The 14,322-nt window shown below is 38.1% G+C and overlaps 1 protein-coding gene and 1 pseudogene across 1 annotated transcript; one reads left to right on the top strand and one right to left on the bottom strand.

The window, feature by feature from the left end:
• Positions 1–2,675: 2,675 nt before the first annotated feature.
• LOC109433870 (nascent polypeptide-associated complex subunit alpha) lies at positions 2,676–6,461 on the top strand (annotated as a pseudogene).
• Positions 6,462–6,813: 352 nt separating this feature from the next.
• OR8B3 (olfactory receptor family 8 subfamily B member 3) lies at positions 6,814–7,765 on the bottom strand. Its single transcript, XM_074321405.1, has one exon. It carries the CDS (start codon positions 7,753–7,755, stop codon positions 6,814–6,816), a length of 942 nt encoding a protein of 313 aa, XP_074177506.1. The 5' UTR covers positions 7,756–7,765.
• Between the last annotated feature and the right edge of the window lie 6,557 nt (positions 7,766–14,322).

The following is a 14,322-nucleotide window of genomic DNA, read 5'->3' as shown; positions in this document are numbered from 1 at the left end:
CCTCCACTGCTGCAGCTGTCATTACCACCCCCAGAAATCATGCACATGTTCCTCCAGACCAGACCTCTCCATCTCTCTACTGTGTATCTCCCCATAGGTGTCTCAAAGGCAGCTCAAATCCAATACGTCAAGGTGAACTCGTGAACTTTTTCATAAAATGAGTCCTCTTAGTGTCTTCCACCTCAATGAGTGGGGCCACCATCCATCCAGATGTGAAACCAGAAAACTAGCAGTCATTCCTGGCCCTTTTTTCTCCCTCTCCTCCTATATCCAACCCATAGTTGAGTGCTGGCAGTGGACCCCTCACTGTCCAAATACCTCTCAAATCCATGACTGCCAACCTCATCATTGTATCTCCTACTCTGACTGCAGTGCTCCCCTCCCCATATTCTCTGTGGTCTATACATTTATTTCACTAGACTCCAAACAGACAGAGGCATGTCAAATTTTTTTTTTTTTTTGAATTGTCCCTAGAGATGTTAAGATTCCCTCCCTTCTATTCAGGAGGTTGGTGTCAGTCTCTAAAAGTCTTCCTTAGGTGGATCATTGGAAGCCATGTGAGTTGATCCCTAAGCAGTTAGACCACCTCAAGCAAAAAGCAAGATGGAGGGTTTGCAGCGTGGCTTATGTGTAGGCCAGAAAAAAAATACTAGGTGTGAACAAAAAATACAGTGAATGTTTAAATTTTTAAAAAAATATATGTTACACTAAAAGACACATTGCTATTAGTACCCCTCAAAATACTCTCCTTTGCTTCGAACATACTTATTGTTTTTGCCACTTTCTGAAGCAGTTCTGGAAGTCCTCTTTTGTGAGTGTTTTTAATTGTGCTGTCATGGCTACCTCAATGGCCTGAATCATTTTGACTTTGGGGAAGAGCCAGAAGTTGCACAGTGCCAGATCCAGTGAATAAGGTGGATGAGGACACAACATAATGTTTTTATTTGACAGAAATTACCATACCAGAAGTGATGTGTAACACAGAGCATCATCATGATGGAGGATGAAACAGTTTGCCCATTTCATGTTAATACATTCCTCATGATCTATGATTTACAGCATACTTTAAAATACATGTTCTCTCAACTGTAGCTCACACCTGACTGACTGCACCCATCAAGTTGAAACTTGTCACACACTGTTACTAAGGCTCAATGCGGCTTCCCGTACTGAAGAGCCCCGCTTTTCCATTGGATGGCACTCGACAGCAGCATTCACCATATTTGTTGATCACACCTCAGTGTTTATCGACCTTGGTTGTATTTTACTAAAGTGATCGTAGTAGTTTGCCTCAGGAAATGAAAGCTGGAAGAAACAGCTTAAGATAATGCATGTATAAACGGTGGGCCAGGCTGGTCATTGGGCCCACAAAAGTGATACTTTTAAAAATATTAAAAGATCTAAAAGTTTATTTTTCCTGCTATCGCTGGATATGAATTCCATTAATAAAAACCACATGATGAACGATCCTTCTGATCCTGTGTTCTCTATCAGCACAAAATCATTTATTATTGGGTACCACAGTCCTCCTGTAGAGTCACATAAACATGTATAGAATCGTGTATGTTATCCATACCTGTAAGTAAAAAAATAAATTTTCAGCACACGACCCCTTTGTGGAAACAAACTTCCTTTTTTTTTCCCTTCACCAAATCTGGTTTTAATGACCTCCACTTTCAGAGTTCTCTCACTATGTCCAGAAAATAAATAAACAGTCCAACACGCCCCCCACCATGAAATACTCATCCAACCGACAAACAAAAATCCAGCTGTTCTCCTTCTCCCTCATTTCCTTTAGAGATTCGCTCTCTGATAGATACCTGAAGCTAGATGGATGACTCTCACAAGCATCTGGAAGAGCAGTTACTACATTTCAGTCTCTTCCTGAAAGTCAAGGGGACATTAACCCCTCGGCAGAGCCCTACGTCCCTGTGTGGTACTTGTGACACGAATGGGGAAGAAAGTCCTGACACACAGGTTCAGATAGAGTGAGTAACACAGCTTTATTTGGGAACGAATGTCCCTCCAAAGGCCAATGCTCTGATAAGCACTAAAGGTTATACAGAGTAGAATAGAATTTAATAACAAACCAAGTCACAGACTCAATCAAGATGGAGAAGGTCCCTGGTCCTGCAAGGAAGAACTCCTGGAGTATTGTGGCTTGCACTGCACGGAATATCTTAGCTGGAGTGCCAGTCAGACTACTCAGGGCATTGTTGTGGAGTTTTGCTTTTGTTCTCTTTACCTTGGACTTGTTTACTTCTTAGGTGATCACCAGAAGATGTTTGCCAGGACTTGTTTACTTCTTAGGTGATCACCAGAAGATGTTTGCCAGGACTTGTTTACTTCTTAGGTGATCACCAGAAGTTGTTCTGGTGAATGTGTTTACCACTCAATTTTGTTATGCTAAGTTTTACACAAAAATATAAATATGTTTACATTCATGTATATGCTCTACACCTAAACATGCTTACTTTCACTTCACTCTTACCAATCCCTACTAGTAAGCAACTTGTTTTGCAAGCCTGAATCCCAAAACAACCTTGGTTATACACAACTAAACAACTAGTAAACAAGCCTCAATCCAATAACAACGTTGTTTGTAGCACGTTTTATAGGCTCTATCCAATGACTAACTACTGGTCTCCCTTCTTCGGGCACTATTCCATCTCCGGATGGACCTGATCTTAGCCTTGCAGAATCACACTGCTCAGGTGAGCAGGAGATGGCACAGGAGATGGTCAGACAGTAACATCAACTGGTACCTTGGAAATGGCCTGTATCTTCAGATCTGTGGGCATATTTGCTTAGGTCTGTGCTTTGTTCCATAGATCGATGTATCTGTGCCTCTGCTAACATCACAGGGTCTCTATCAGCTCTTTAAAAGAGAATCGTGTGTCCCCCCCCCCCCCCACACACATGTTTTTTAACTGCCAAAGGAAGTTCTACAACTTGGTGATCCTTGATTGACTGATGGATTGATTTTTAAACTTCCTGAAACAGTTCGTCATTCACGTTTACCTCACTTCAAACACACATATTCACTCACTCACTCATTCACAGTGTTGCAGTGACCAATACACTGGAATTTGAGTTCTTTACTAAATGGCTATGAACGATCTCCCCTCCCTCTTCCCCTCCACATTGTGTTGTTGTTACGGAAAGTTGTGCTGAAAACACAACCAATATTGTTCCAATGTTCCCCACACCAATTTGCTGTCTTTGGGCTTTGTTGTGGAATATGCAGAGACAAATGTTTCTTAAACTTATACTGGTCAGTTTATCTCTTGTTTGTTGCCTGTATGTCTTCTGGGCTCTCTCTCTCTCTCTCTTTCTCCATAAACCGGGGTGCCAAAAAAATGTACACATATGACTTGTGTTCATCTTTTGTTATTGGTATGTATTGAGTATTACAATTTCAGTAGTTTTTTTCCATTCTTCAATTGTGTATACATTTTTTTTGGCATCCTCTGTGTGTGTGTGTGTGTGTTTTTATTATGGTAAATAATGAAGAAATAGATAATGCACCATATTCTTATCAGCACCTACATTTGTAGCACCATGGCTGGAACTTCAGTACATCATGCTAAGTGATCTAAGTCAGACAGAGAAAGATAGTACTGTACATTATCACTTATTGTGGTGTTTAAAAAAAGCCATATGGAAAACAGAGTAAAATGGTTGTTAGCATTGGATGGGGAATGGGGACATACTGAGTTCCTGGTCCCAGTTCTAACTGGGGGTGGTCCCCCACAACAACAAACAATTCTTAGACAACAACAGGCTTTTCAAGAATTCAACACAATTCTGACACTATCTACCTGGAGACAGCATCAGATTCAAGACTTGAAGGGTTCAGTCTTACATGGCTGCAGTGCCCCCTTACACACACACACACACACACACACACACACACACACACACACACACACTTCAGACACCAGGCGCAAGCCCAGCCACTATGGACCAAGTGGCTACAGATTGGAGGTTCCAAAAACCTTCTCCAACTCAGAACGCCAATTGCAAGTCTAAGTTCCTATCCGCACTTCTAATCAACTAGCTTTAAAACAGAGGTTCCCACAACCTCTTCCTTGGGTTTGATTAATTTATTAGAGTATCAGCTATAGACTTTTCATCAATGATGCTCCCCACAGCTACTTATCTTGAAGGGAAGTGAGCAATGACTCTCTATGGCTGCCACATGCAGTTCACACTCCAAAAAGAAATTATACCCCAAAGTTTTTTCTAATGCATTTATTGATCATTATAATTTATTAAGTATTATTAACAATAAAGTTCACTGTTGTTACTCAATGAATATAACACAATTCAACAAGTACTTCTTGTCCTCCAAATATATTTGACACTCTAAATATAAAAACAGGAAAAGTATGAGAGAAATAGGGAAATTATAGGAAACAGCATCTACTTTAAATATGTTTATTATTTTATTAGTGAGATAAGGTGCTGTGGTTAAATGCTGAAATCCTAACTCTTAAAGATGCTGATATTAGGAAGTGGGGCGTCAGCAGGTGCTTAAGTCCTGAGGATAGAATCCTTATGCATGGGGTTAGTGCCTTATGGAAAACATTCCTGAGAGATTACTAGCCCCTTCCACCACGTGAGGATACAATGAGAAGTGTACAACCCAGAAGACAGTCCTCACCAATTCATGCTGGCACCCTGATTTCGGAATGCCAGCCTCCAAACTGTGAGAAGTAAATATCTGCTGTGTAAGTCACTGAGAGTGTGCTATTTTGCTATAGCAGCCTGAATGGACTAAGACACAGGTTTAAATAAGCTCACAAAATGTTGCCAGGAATATACTTTATTATTATTAATATGTACTTTTTTCATGATAAATCTTATTAGATAAATTAAACAATTAGATAAATAAAACAATGTCTAACATGTTCCTCTGTACTTAACATGCAGTGTTTCCCTTTAAATGATAAATGAACTCTACATTAAGAACTGCATGCTCTTTTAAAAAAATATTTGTGATCATTTAGATGGTAATTGAGCCAGTTTTTTAATAAACCAGTCACCAGCCCCTTATTAGAATTCTAAGATACATACGCAGTATTCTTTTACTCAGATTCTAGTGATGCTATCTTTGGTAATGAAAGATATATGTGTACCTTTCATGTTTCCCTGGGGGGAAAAATATATATATAAATCATATTTCCCTGAAAATAAGACCGGGTCTTATATTAATTTTTGCTCCAAAAGACGCATTAGGGCTTATGTTCAGGGGACGTCATCCTGAAAATCATGCTAAAGCTTATTTTCCAGTTAGGTCTTATTTTCAGGGAAACACTATATATATATATATATATATATATATATATATATATATATATATATATATTCTCTTCAATATTAATGAACTGGGTTAATCCAGGCGCTCAAAACAGGTGGTACAGACTTACCCATTCTCAAAGGTAACAAGAAAGGACAGAATATAAAAAGAAAGTTGGTAAGAAAAATATAACAAAGTGAAAAGGTCAGGGGGATTTCATTACAGTTTAAACTGTAAAGACAGTTTGCAATGAAGACATTGCACTGGATCCTATTGCCTATACTGGCAATAATATTAATAAGAATCAAAATTATATTCCGGTGTTTGGCATTTCTGTATTTACGTGAGCAAGCTGTAAATTTAACTTTCTGTGCCTTATGAAATTCACCATATTTGTGTAGATTACAGTTAGCCCAGGAGACAGAAGGAGTATGAAAGAATAATGGGGGGAAAAAGGTCAGCATTACTTTCTCCCCCACCTTGGTTCCACATTCTTGGCACAAAATATCAGATGAAGCCACACAAACCATCCCTGCTACAGAGCAGGAGTTGCCACAGCCCCAAGCTGAGACAGGATCTGGAACAGAATCTGACAGTGATAAAACCGCACCAGAGCTCAAGGAACAGTATTCCACACAGGCAACCACACAACAAGCCCAGCTGGCAGCAACAGCAGCAGCTAAAATCCATGAAGAACTAGTCAGTAAAGCAAAACAGTGCCAGAGGGGAAAAAAGATACGGAAGGCTATCTTCAAACTGGATCTTGGACAGAGGACAGGGGTTGTTATAGGGTCACTATTGGGAAATCTAAGAATATCCTTTTTGTCATCACAAAACCGGATGTCTACAAGAGCCTAGCTTCAGATATCTGCATAGTTTTTGGGGAAGCCAAGATTGAGGATTTATCTCAGCAAGAACGGCTGGAAGCTGCTGAGACATTTAAAGTTCAAGGTGAAGCTGTCTCAAACCTTGAAGAAAACACACAGACTCCAGCTGTACAAGAGGAGAGTGAAGAGGAAGAGGTTGATGAAACCGGTGTGGAAGGTAAGGACATAGAATCAGTCAAGTCACAAGCAAATGTGTCAAGAGCAAAGGCTGTCGGAGCTTTTAAGTACAACAGTAATACATTGTAAACGCTATTATGGAATTAATGATGTAACCATCTAAAAACGAGGATTTTTTTTGGTGTTTCCAAAGAGTAATTGCAGCTTGGTTTGAAATTTGTACTGTTTCTATTATTAACAAAGTTACAGCTTCTCGAAGGATGAATATGAAAAAGAAAGGTCAGCGTATTTGTTCCGTTTATAAACATTTTCTTATTTATTAAGTAAATGGTACAAGATTCAAGAGATATGGAAGCAAAAATGAGACACAAAATCATCTGTAAGGAAATAACTCTATTAAACCACATGGTATAATAAGTCGATGCAACAGGGTTATAAACAAAATCTGGTTTTGAAAAACAACAATACAAATTAAATTTAAATATTTTACATGATTGTCACTTCTAATTAAAACATGTTTCTTCCCTGGATTTGAAACAGGGCTTTCCTCAGTGTAACTTTGATATCCTTGTTCCGCAAACTGTAGATCAAGGGATTGAGCATGGGTATCACGTTAGTATAGACAACAGAAGAAATTTTTCCCAGGTCCTTAGATCCAGAAGAATAGTTAAGATACATGGATGCTGCTGACCCAAAAAAGAGAGAAATAGCAATGACGTGGGAGCTACAGGTGCTGAAAGCTTTTGATCTTCCTTGAGTGGATTTGATATGAAGAACGCTAGTGAGGATGAAGATGTAAGAAACGAGGATAGTAAAACAGGGTACTGTGATATTAATGCCCACGACAATGAGAACTACTACTTCATTGACATAGGTGCTGGAGCACGAGAGCTGGAGGAGAGGCAGGATGTCACACAAGTAATGGTTGATGGTGTTAACATTGCAGAAGGTTAGTCTGAGCATGCACCCAGTGTGAGCGCTGGCTCCAGCAAATCCCATCATGTAGGCAGCAAAAGTTAGCATGGAACAGGCCTGATGGGACATGGTGACTTTATAAAGTAATGGATTACAGATGGCCACATAGCGATCATAGGCCATTGAAGTCAACATGTAGCATTCTGAGATGACAAAAAAGAGAAAGAAAAACAGCTGAGTCATGCACCCGACATAGGAGATGATATTCTTCCTTGACACGAAGTTTATCAGCATCTTGGGAGTGAACACAGAAGCGTAACAGAGGTCAATGAAGGACAGGTTGAAGAGGAAATAGTACATGGGGGTGTGCAGGTGAGAATTTAGACCAATAAGCATGATCAAGCCAAGGTTGCCCACCGTGGTGACAATGTAGATCATTAGAAACAGGTAAAAGAGCGGTTGCTGGAGCTCTGGGTGGTCTGTCAATCCAGCGAGGATAAATTCGGTAACTAAGGAGTCATTTCCAGCCAGCATTCTCAACTTCGGAAACCTGTGAAAACAAATGAAAATTCTATTCATAGTGAAACCAGCTCTCTCTTTACAAACTCTTTCATGAGAAGGAGACTCAGACTGGCTGAAATCAACTAAGACCCTCCTAAGTGTCTGAATGTACTGCCACACACAGCCCTCAATACTTACATCACTCTGTCTTCTGTGTGCATGGGAACAAACAGCTATACTGTCATTACTAGAAGATAAAAGAATGGAGTAGCTGATGACCTTCTGTAGTGGGGATGCATCCCCACCTCTCCCTCTCATTCATCTGAAACTACACTCTTAGTCCTACTTATGTTTGCCGTGCCCTACTAGATGCCTCAGGTCCCCTGTTATGACCATCAAGAAAGAAGAATTCCTCCAGGGCTGTGACCATACGGGTATTCTGCGTCCTAGAAGGAAGTCTCTCATGGTCTATAGGCTTCCCAGATACTTTCCTACTGGAATCCATAAAGTTTGTAATTGATAACAGTATTGAGGAGAGACTTGGTAACTTATAGCTTGATCATTAATTGTACAATCTCATGTTTCTACACATTTTCCTCCTCGGTTCCATCCTAGCTGGATGGAGAAGGAAGAAAGGAAGGTGAATATGCTCCCCTTGGTTTTGTAGGAGAGCATGAAAGAGAAACATAATTACGCTGATGAAATTAGCTGTAAAGTTTGTAAAAATGTATCAATATGTATACACATAACATGTAACTCTTCTATATATATAGTGTATTTGAATTCAATCTTTTTCTTAAGAAAGAGGAATAGTTTCTTCTCCTCTGATGTTGCTGTAATTTGAATGTATCACTTGGAACCGCTATAGCGTGTGCTCCCCGACTGAGGTGAACCCCACACAGAGAAGGTATGCTGAGAATATGCTGGCAGTGCTCCACGGTTCCCTAGCTTGAGTTTCTTATTATTCAACATAAATACGTTCCCACATTTTGCAGCAACAGAGACAGTGAGAAAAAAATAGACACCTGATTAACTCATTCTCCTTCCATTAGCAGAACTCAGTGCTGACCCTTTATACATGTTTCACCTCCACTGTCCCTGAAGAAAAGCTGGCTTTTCCAGTAACAAAGCTGAGCCGATGTAGTCACAGAATCTTCTTGTCCCAGCAAAAGAGGCACAGCATAGATTTCAACGTCTGAATGTTCCAAGGGTCATTCTGAGGTGTAGATCAAACTTCCAGTTGTACATTTACAAAGAGAGTGTGAAAGGAAACCACAACTGACATCCGAGCCACCATGTCAGAGAATATCTGGCATTTGCTTAAGGCTTATATTCTGTCAGACCCGACGAGAAATCCAGGCATAGGTCTCCCCTAGGACATCCCCATCATGACAAGCTCTTCAGGGAAGAAACTGGTGCCTGTGCTCATACTTTAATTGTGATAGTAAATGATAATTTCCCATCAGAGATTATACAGTTCCCGGGCGTAGGAGACAGAATTCTCTGTTGTCCTCTAAAAAGATGCAAATAATTGTTATTGAAAATTTCACTAATTATAATTTTAGGTAACGTACTAGTTTTAAGGATTTTGTTTCATGAGGATTTATGAACCTCAGAGTAAAGTTCATTTATTATGCCCTTTTGAAATAGGTGAGACCCTTTAAATAATCAGTGTTTATGAAAATTTTATAGAGACCAACAAAAGGATCTTTTTAATTCATTTCAGAGATTGTTGTTTAATAATATGTTATTTAATATAAGAATGATCCATTATTTAATAGAAATTTAATTACCTTGAGTTCTTCTAACTCAGCATGTCTTTGCTTTTAATAGGTTAAAATCAAATCTATAATAAAAATTACTGTTTGTTGGCTTCCACTTCAATAAAGTACAACTGTAGTATTCCCACTTATGTATTAACTTATGATCATGCCTCAGAGAAGGCATGTGTTTTTTTTTTAACATTTTAAATTATTATAGGTTCACAGGAAATTGCTAAAATAATGCATAGATTCTCTTGAATTTCATCTGCTTCCTACCATGGTGACATCTTTCACAACTGTAGTACAATAGCAAAGCCTAGATATTGACATTGGTATAATAATCTTAACTAGACTAGAGGAATACAGATGTTACTCAGCTTTCATCAGTTTACATGCACTGTGTGTTTGTGTCGTGTGTGTGTGTGTGTGTGTGTGTGTGTGTGTGTGTAGATCTATGCAATTTGATCCCCTGTGTGGATTCATGTAACCACTATCACAGTGAAGACACAGACCTGCTCCACCACCGTAAATAAATTCCCCAGTATTACCCCTTGGTAGTCACCGCCATCCCCTTCCACCTTCATCTCTGTCTTCTGGCAACCACTGCTAGCCTTTCCTCCATCTCTGTAATTGAATTATTTAGAGGACAATAAGTGAAATCATACAATAGATAACTTCTGAGATCGTCTTTTTCCACAAAGTATGTTGCCCTTAAGTCCATCCAAATTTTACACTTGTCAATGGTGTGTTCCTTTAATTGCTGAGTAGTATTTCTTTTTCATAACACCGATTTATTCAACCTCGGTAGGAATTAAAAATTAGTGGGTTCTTCTATTGACACAAACCTAAATTTAGTTAATGGAAAATGTGCCAGAGGCAGAGCATAGAAGATCATAGTTAAAACTGGTTCTTCTTGCAATTTTCTTTTATTAATCAGTTTCACTGTAGTATAATTTTCCCACCTTAAAATGTAGCCTTTTTAAGATGACTGTTCAATGATTTTGAAAAAATAATGTAGGCGTATAACCACCACTATAATCAAGTTATACAGCATTTCCGTCACCCCAAAATTCCTTTATAATGCTTTGCAACCCATACTCTGTGCTGTTTTTAATCATGAAAGAATGTTGAAATTTGTACATGCTTTTTCTGTATCTCTTGATATGATAATGTGATTTTTTCTTGCATTCTATTAATCTGCTGTATCATATTTATTGGTTGGTGTTTGTTAAACAATCTTTTCATCCCACTTTTAAATCCCACTTGATCATAGTATATGATCCTTTAATGTGCTGTTGAATTCAGTTTGCTAGAATTTTGTGGAGAGTTTTTGCATTTCTAGTCGTCAGAGATATTGGCCTGTGGTTTTCTTTCTCTTAGTGGTCCTACCTGAAAAGAGAGTGAGGGTAATTCTGGTCTCGTAAAATGTATTTGAGAGTGAATCCTGTCTTCAGGTTTTGGAAGAGTTTAAGAAGTTTTGGTATTAATTCTTTCTTAAATGTTTGGTAGAATTCACCAGTGAAACCATCTGGTTTTTGGTTTTGCTTTTGTGGGAGGTTTTTCATAATTGACTCAATCTCCTTACTCGTTATTGGTTTGTTCAGATTTTCATTTTCTTCACAATTCAGTCTTGGTAGGTTCTATGTTTCTAGGAATTTATCCATTTCTTCTAGGTTTTCCAGTTTGTTGGGGTATAATTGTTCATAGTAGCTTCTTATGAGCTTTTGTTTTTCTGTGATATCAGGTGTAACGTCTCCTCTTCATCATTACATCATCATCATTATATCATTACCTTCTTCAGCTCTTGTGACAACTGTTGAGTTAAAGTCTAGTTTATCTGATGTAAGTATAGTTATCTCTGCTGGGTTTTGGTTTCCACTTGTATGTATGGAGTATCTTTCCCTTCCCTTTGGTTTCAGTCTTTGTGCACCCTTAAGGTTGAAGTAAGTCTGGTGTAGGCAGCATATAGTTGGTCTTTTTTTTTTTTTTTTTTTTTTATCCATTCAGCCACTGTATGCCTTTGGATTTGAGCATTTAAAGCATTTACATTTAAAGTAATTATTGGTAGGTAAGGACTTAATAATGCCATTTTTACTCCTTTCGCCTGTTTTGTAGCACCTTGTTCTTTCTTCCTCTTTTGAGGACTTCCTTGCTGAAAAGATGATTTTGCATGGTGGTGTGCTTTGATTCCCATCTCTTTATCTCTTTGTATCTATTGTAAGATTTTGCTTTGTGGTTACCATTAGACTTAGATAAAATATCTTATAGATACAACATCCTATTTAAGGTGTTAGCTTTGATCACATACAAAATCTCTACTGTTTTACTCCCTCCCTAATATATATATATATATATATATATATATATATATATATATATGGCCAAAAAAATGTATATACATTTTAAGAAAGGAAAAAACTATATTAAAATTACGCTGATGGTAACCACTGCGAGCACCTCTTGTAATTGCAGAAGTCAAATGTGACCTGTATGCATCTTTTGTTATTGGTATATATTGAGTATTACAATTCTAATATAGTTTTTTCTTTCTTAAAAAGTGTATACATTTTTTTGGCACGCTCTGTGTGTGTGTGTGTGTATTTGTTTTATTTTTTGTTTTTTTTCTTTTTAAATTTATTAATTAGTTTAAGGTGTACATATAAGATAATGGTTAGATATTTACACACCTCACAAAGTGATAACCCTAAGAAGTTTACTACCCATCTGATACCGTACATATAGCTATTACAATATCATTGACTATACTCCTTATGCTGTACTATACATCGCATGATTAAATATATGTTTTAGTCATAGTTGACATTGAATATTATTTTATATTAGTTACAGGTGTGCAGCACAGTAGTTAGACATTTGTATAATTTATGAAGTGATCCTCCTGATAAGTCTAGTACACATTTGACAACATACATAGTTTTTACAACATTATTGATTATACGAGTTCTGACAATTAAGTTTGTGAACTTGTTGCAATGATGTTGCTAACCTTTTTTGATATCAGAGGGATTATTCATATGAATTTGTACCAACTGGACAAACAGTTAACCAAGTTTGGAAGTGGTGAAAAGGCTGCGTGAAAAAGTTAGACGATCTGAACTTTTCACCAACAATTCATGGCTCTTGCGTCATGACAATGCACCAGCTCACACACACTGTCTGTGAGGGAGTATTTAGCCAGTAAACAAATAACTGTATTGGAACACCCTCCCTACTCACCTGATCTGGCCCCCAATGACTTCTTTCTTTACCTGAAGATAAAGGAAATATTGAAAGGAAGACATTTTGATGACATTCAGGATATCAAGGGTAATAGGACAAGAGCTCTGATGGCCATTCCAGAAAAAGAGTTCCAAAATTGCTTTGAAGGGTGGACTAGGCAATGGCATCGGTGCATAGCTTCCCAAGGAGGGTACTTCAAAGGTGACTGTAGTGATATTCAGCAATGAGATATGTAGCACTTTTTCTAGGATGAGTTCGTGAACTTAATTGTATTCCCTGTACTGTATTTCACATCCCCGTGACTATTTTGTGACTATCAATTTGTACTTCCGAATCCCTTCACCTTTCTCACCCACGCCCCAAACCCCTCCCATCTAACAACCATCAGTTTGTTTTCTGTATCTACGAGTTTATTTGTTTTGTTTGTTCATTTATTCTGTTCTTTAGATTCTACATATAAGTGAGATCATGTGGTATTTGTCTTTCTCAGTCTGAATTATTTCACTTAGCCTTGTCATGAAAAAATTAAAAGTCCATGGTCGAGTCTGATAAGCAATTTTCTACTCACAGTGATATAATATATATATTGGTACCCAGGCACATGAGATTGGTTTAAGAAGCTGGGGGACTTACTAGAGAAAGTAATATTTAAACGGGAAACAGAAGAAGGAAATGAGTTAACTGAACAAAATGAGAAATGTGTATTGTCAAGTTGGAAGTGTGGAGGCGTGGTAGGGAGGGAGTGTTCTGGAAAGAACAGCATATATACAGAACTTGGAAACAATAATACATGCATACATACATATACACAAATATACAAGGTCAGACAATTAAGGGTCATGAACTCATCCTAGAAAAAGTGCTACATACCTCATTGCTGCATATCACTACGGTCACCTTCAAAGTACTCCCCTTGGGAAGCTATGCACTGATGCCAGCGCCTAGTCCACCCTTCAAAGGAATTTTGGAACACTTTCTGGAATGGCCATCAGACCCGTTTTCATATTACCCTTGATGTCCTGAATGTCATATTTCAATACATATTTCCTTTTTTTAACAGATAAAGAAAGAAGTCATTGGGGGCCAGATCAGGTGAGTAGGGAGGGTGTTCCAATACAGTTATTTGTTTACTGGCTAAAAACTCCCTCACAGACAGCGCCATGTGAGTTGATGCATTGTCATGATGTAAGAGCCATGAATTGTTGGAGAAAAGTTCAGGTCTAACTTTTTCACTCAGTTTTTCAGCACTTCCAAATAGTAACTTGGTTAACTGTTCGTCCGGTTGGTACAAATGCCTAATGAATAATCCCTCTGATTAGCAACATTGTTGCAACAATTTTGTGAACTTAATTGACAGACCTCATATATGTACGCATGTTTTTTACCATAGTATGAAGAATATGTTTTTAATCTGTGAGTCACATGGACTTTTATTCTTGTTGGCTGTTGTTTAGATTTAAGCCTACACTTTCATGTGAAACTCGGTAAAGATGTATTATTACCAAAGTTAGTCAACAACTTATTAACAGGAGTCCAGATAAGCACAAAGGAGATTCATAAATTCTGGCGAAATGGTGGGCTTCATTAATTCATGGTG

The sequence above is a fragment of the Rhinolophus sinicus genome, linkage group LG16 (assembly GCF_036562045.2).
Source record: "Rhinolophus sinicus isolate RSC01 linkage group LG16, ASM3656204v1, whole genome shotgun sequence".
Classification (NCBI taxonomy): domain Eukaryota; kingdom Metazoa; phylum Chordata; class Mammalia; order Chiroptera; family Rhinolophidae; genus Rhinolophus; species Rhinolophus sinicus.
The sequence above is the reverse complement of the archived record's forward strand: the minus strand, read 5'-3'. Positions and strand labels throughout refer to the sequence as shown.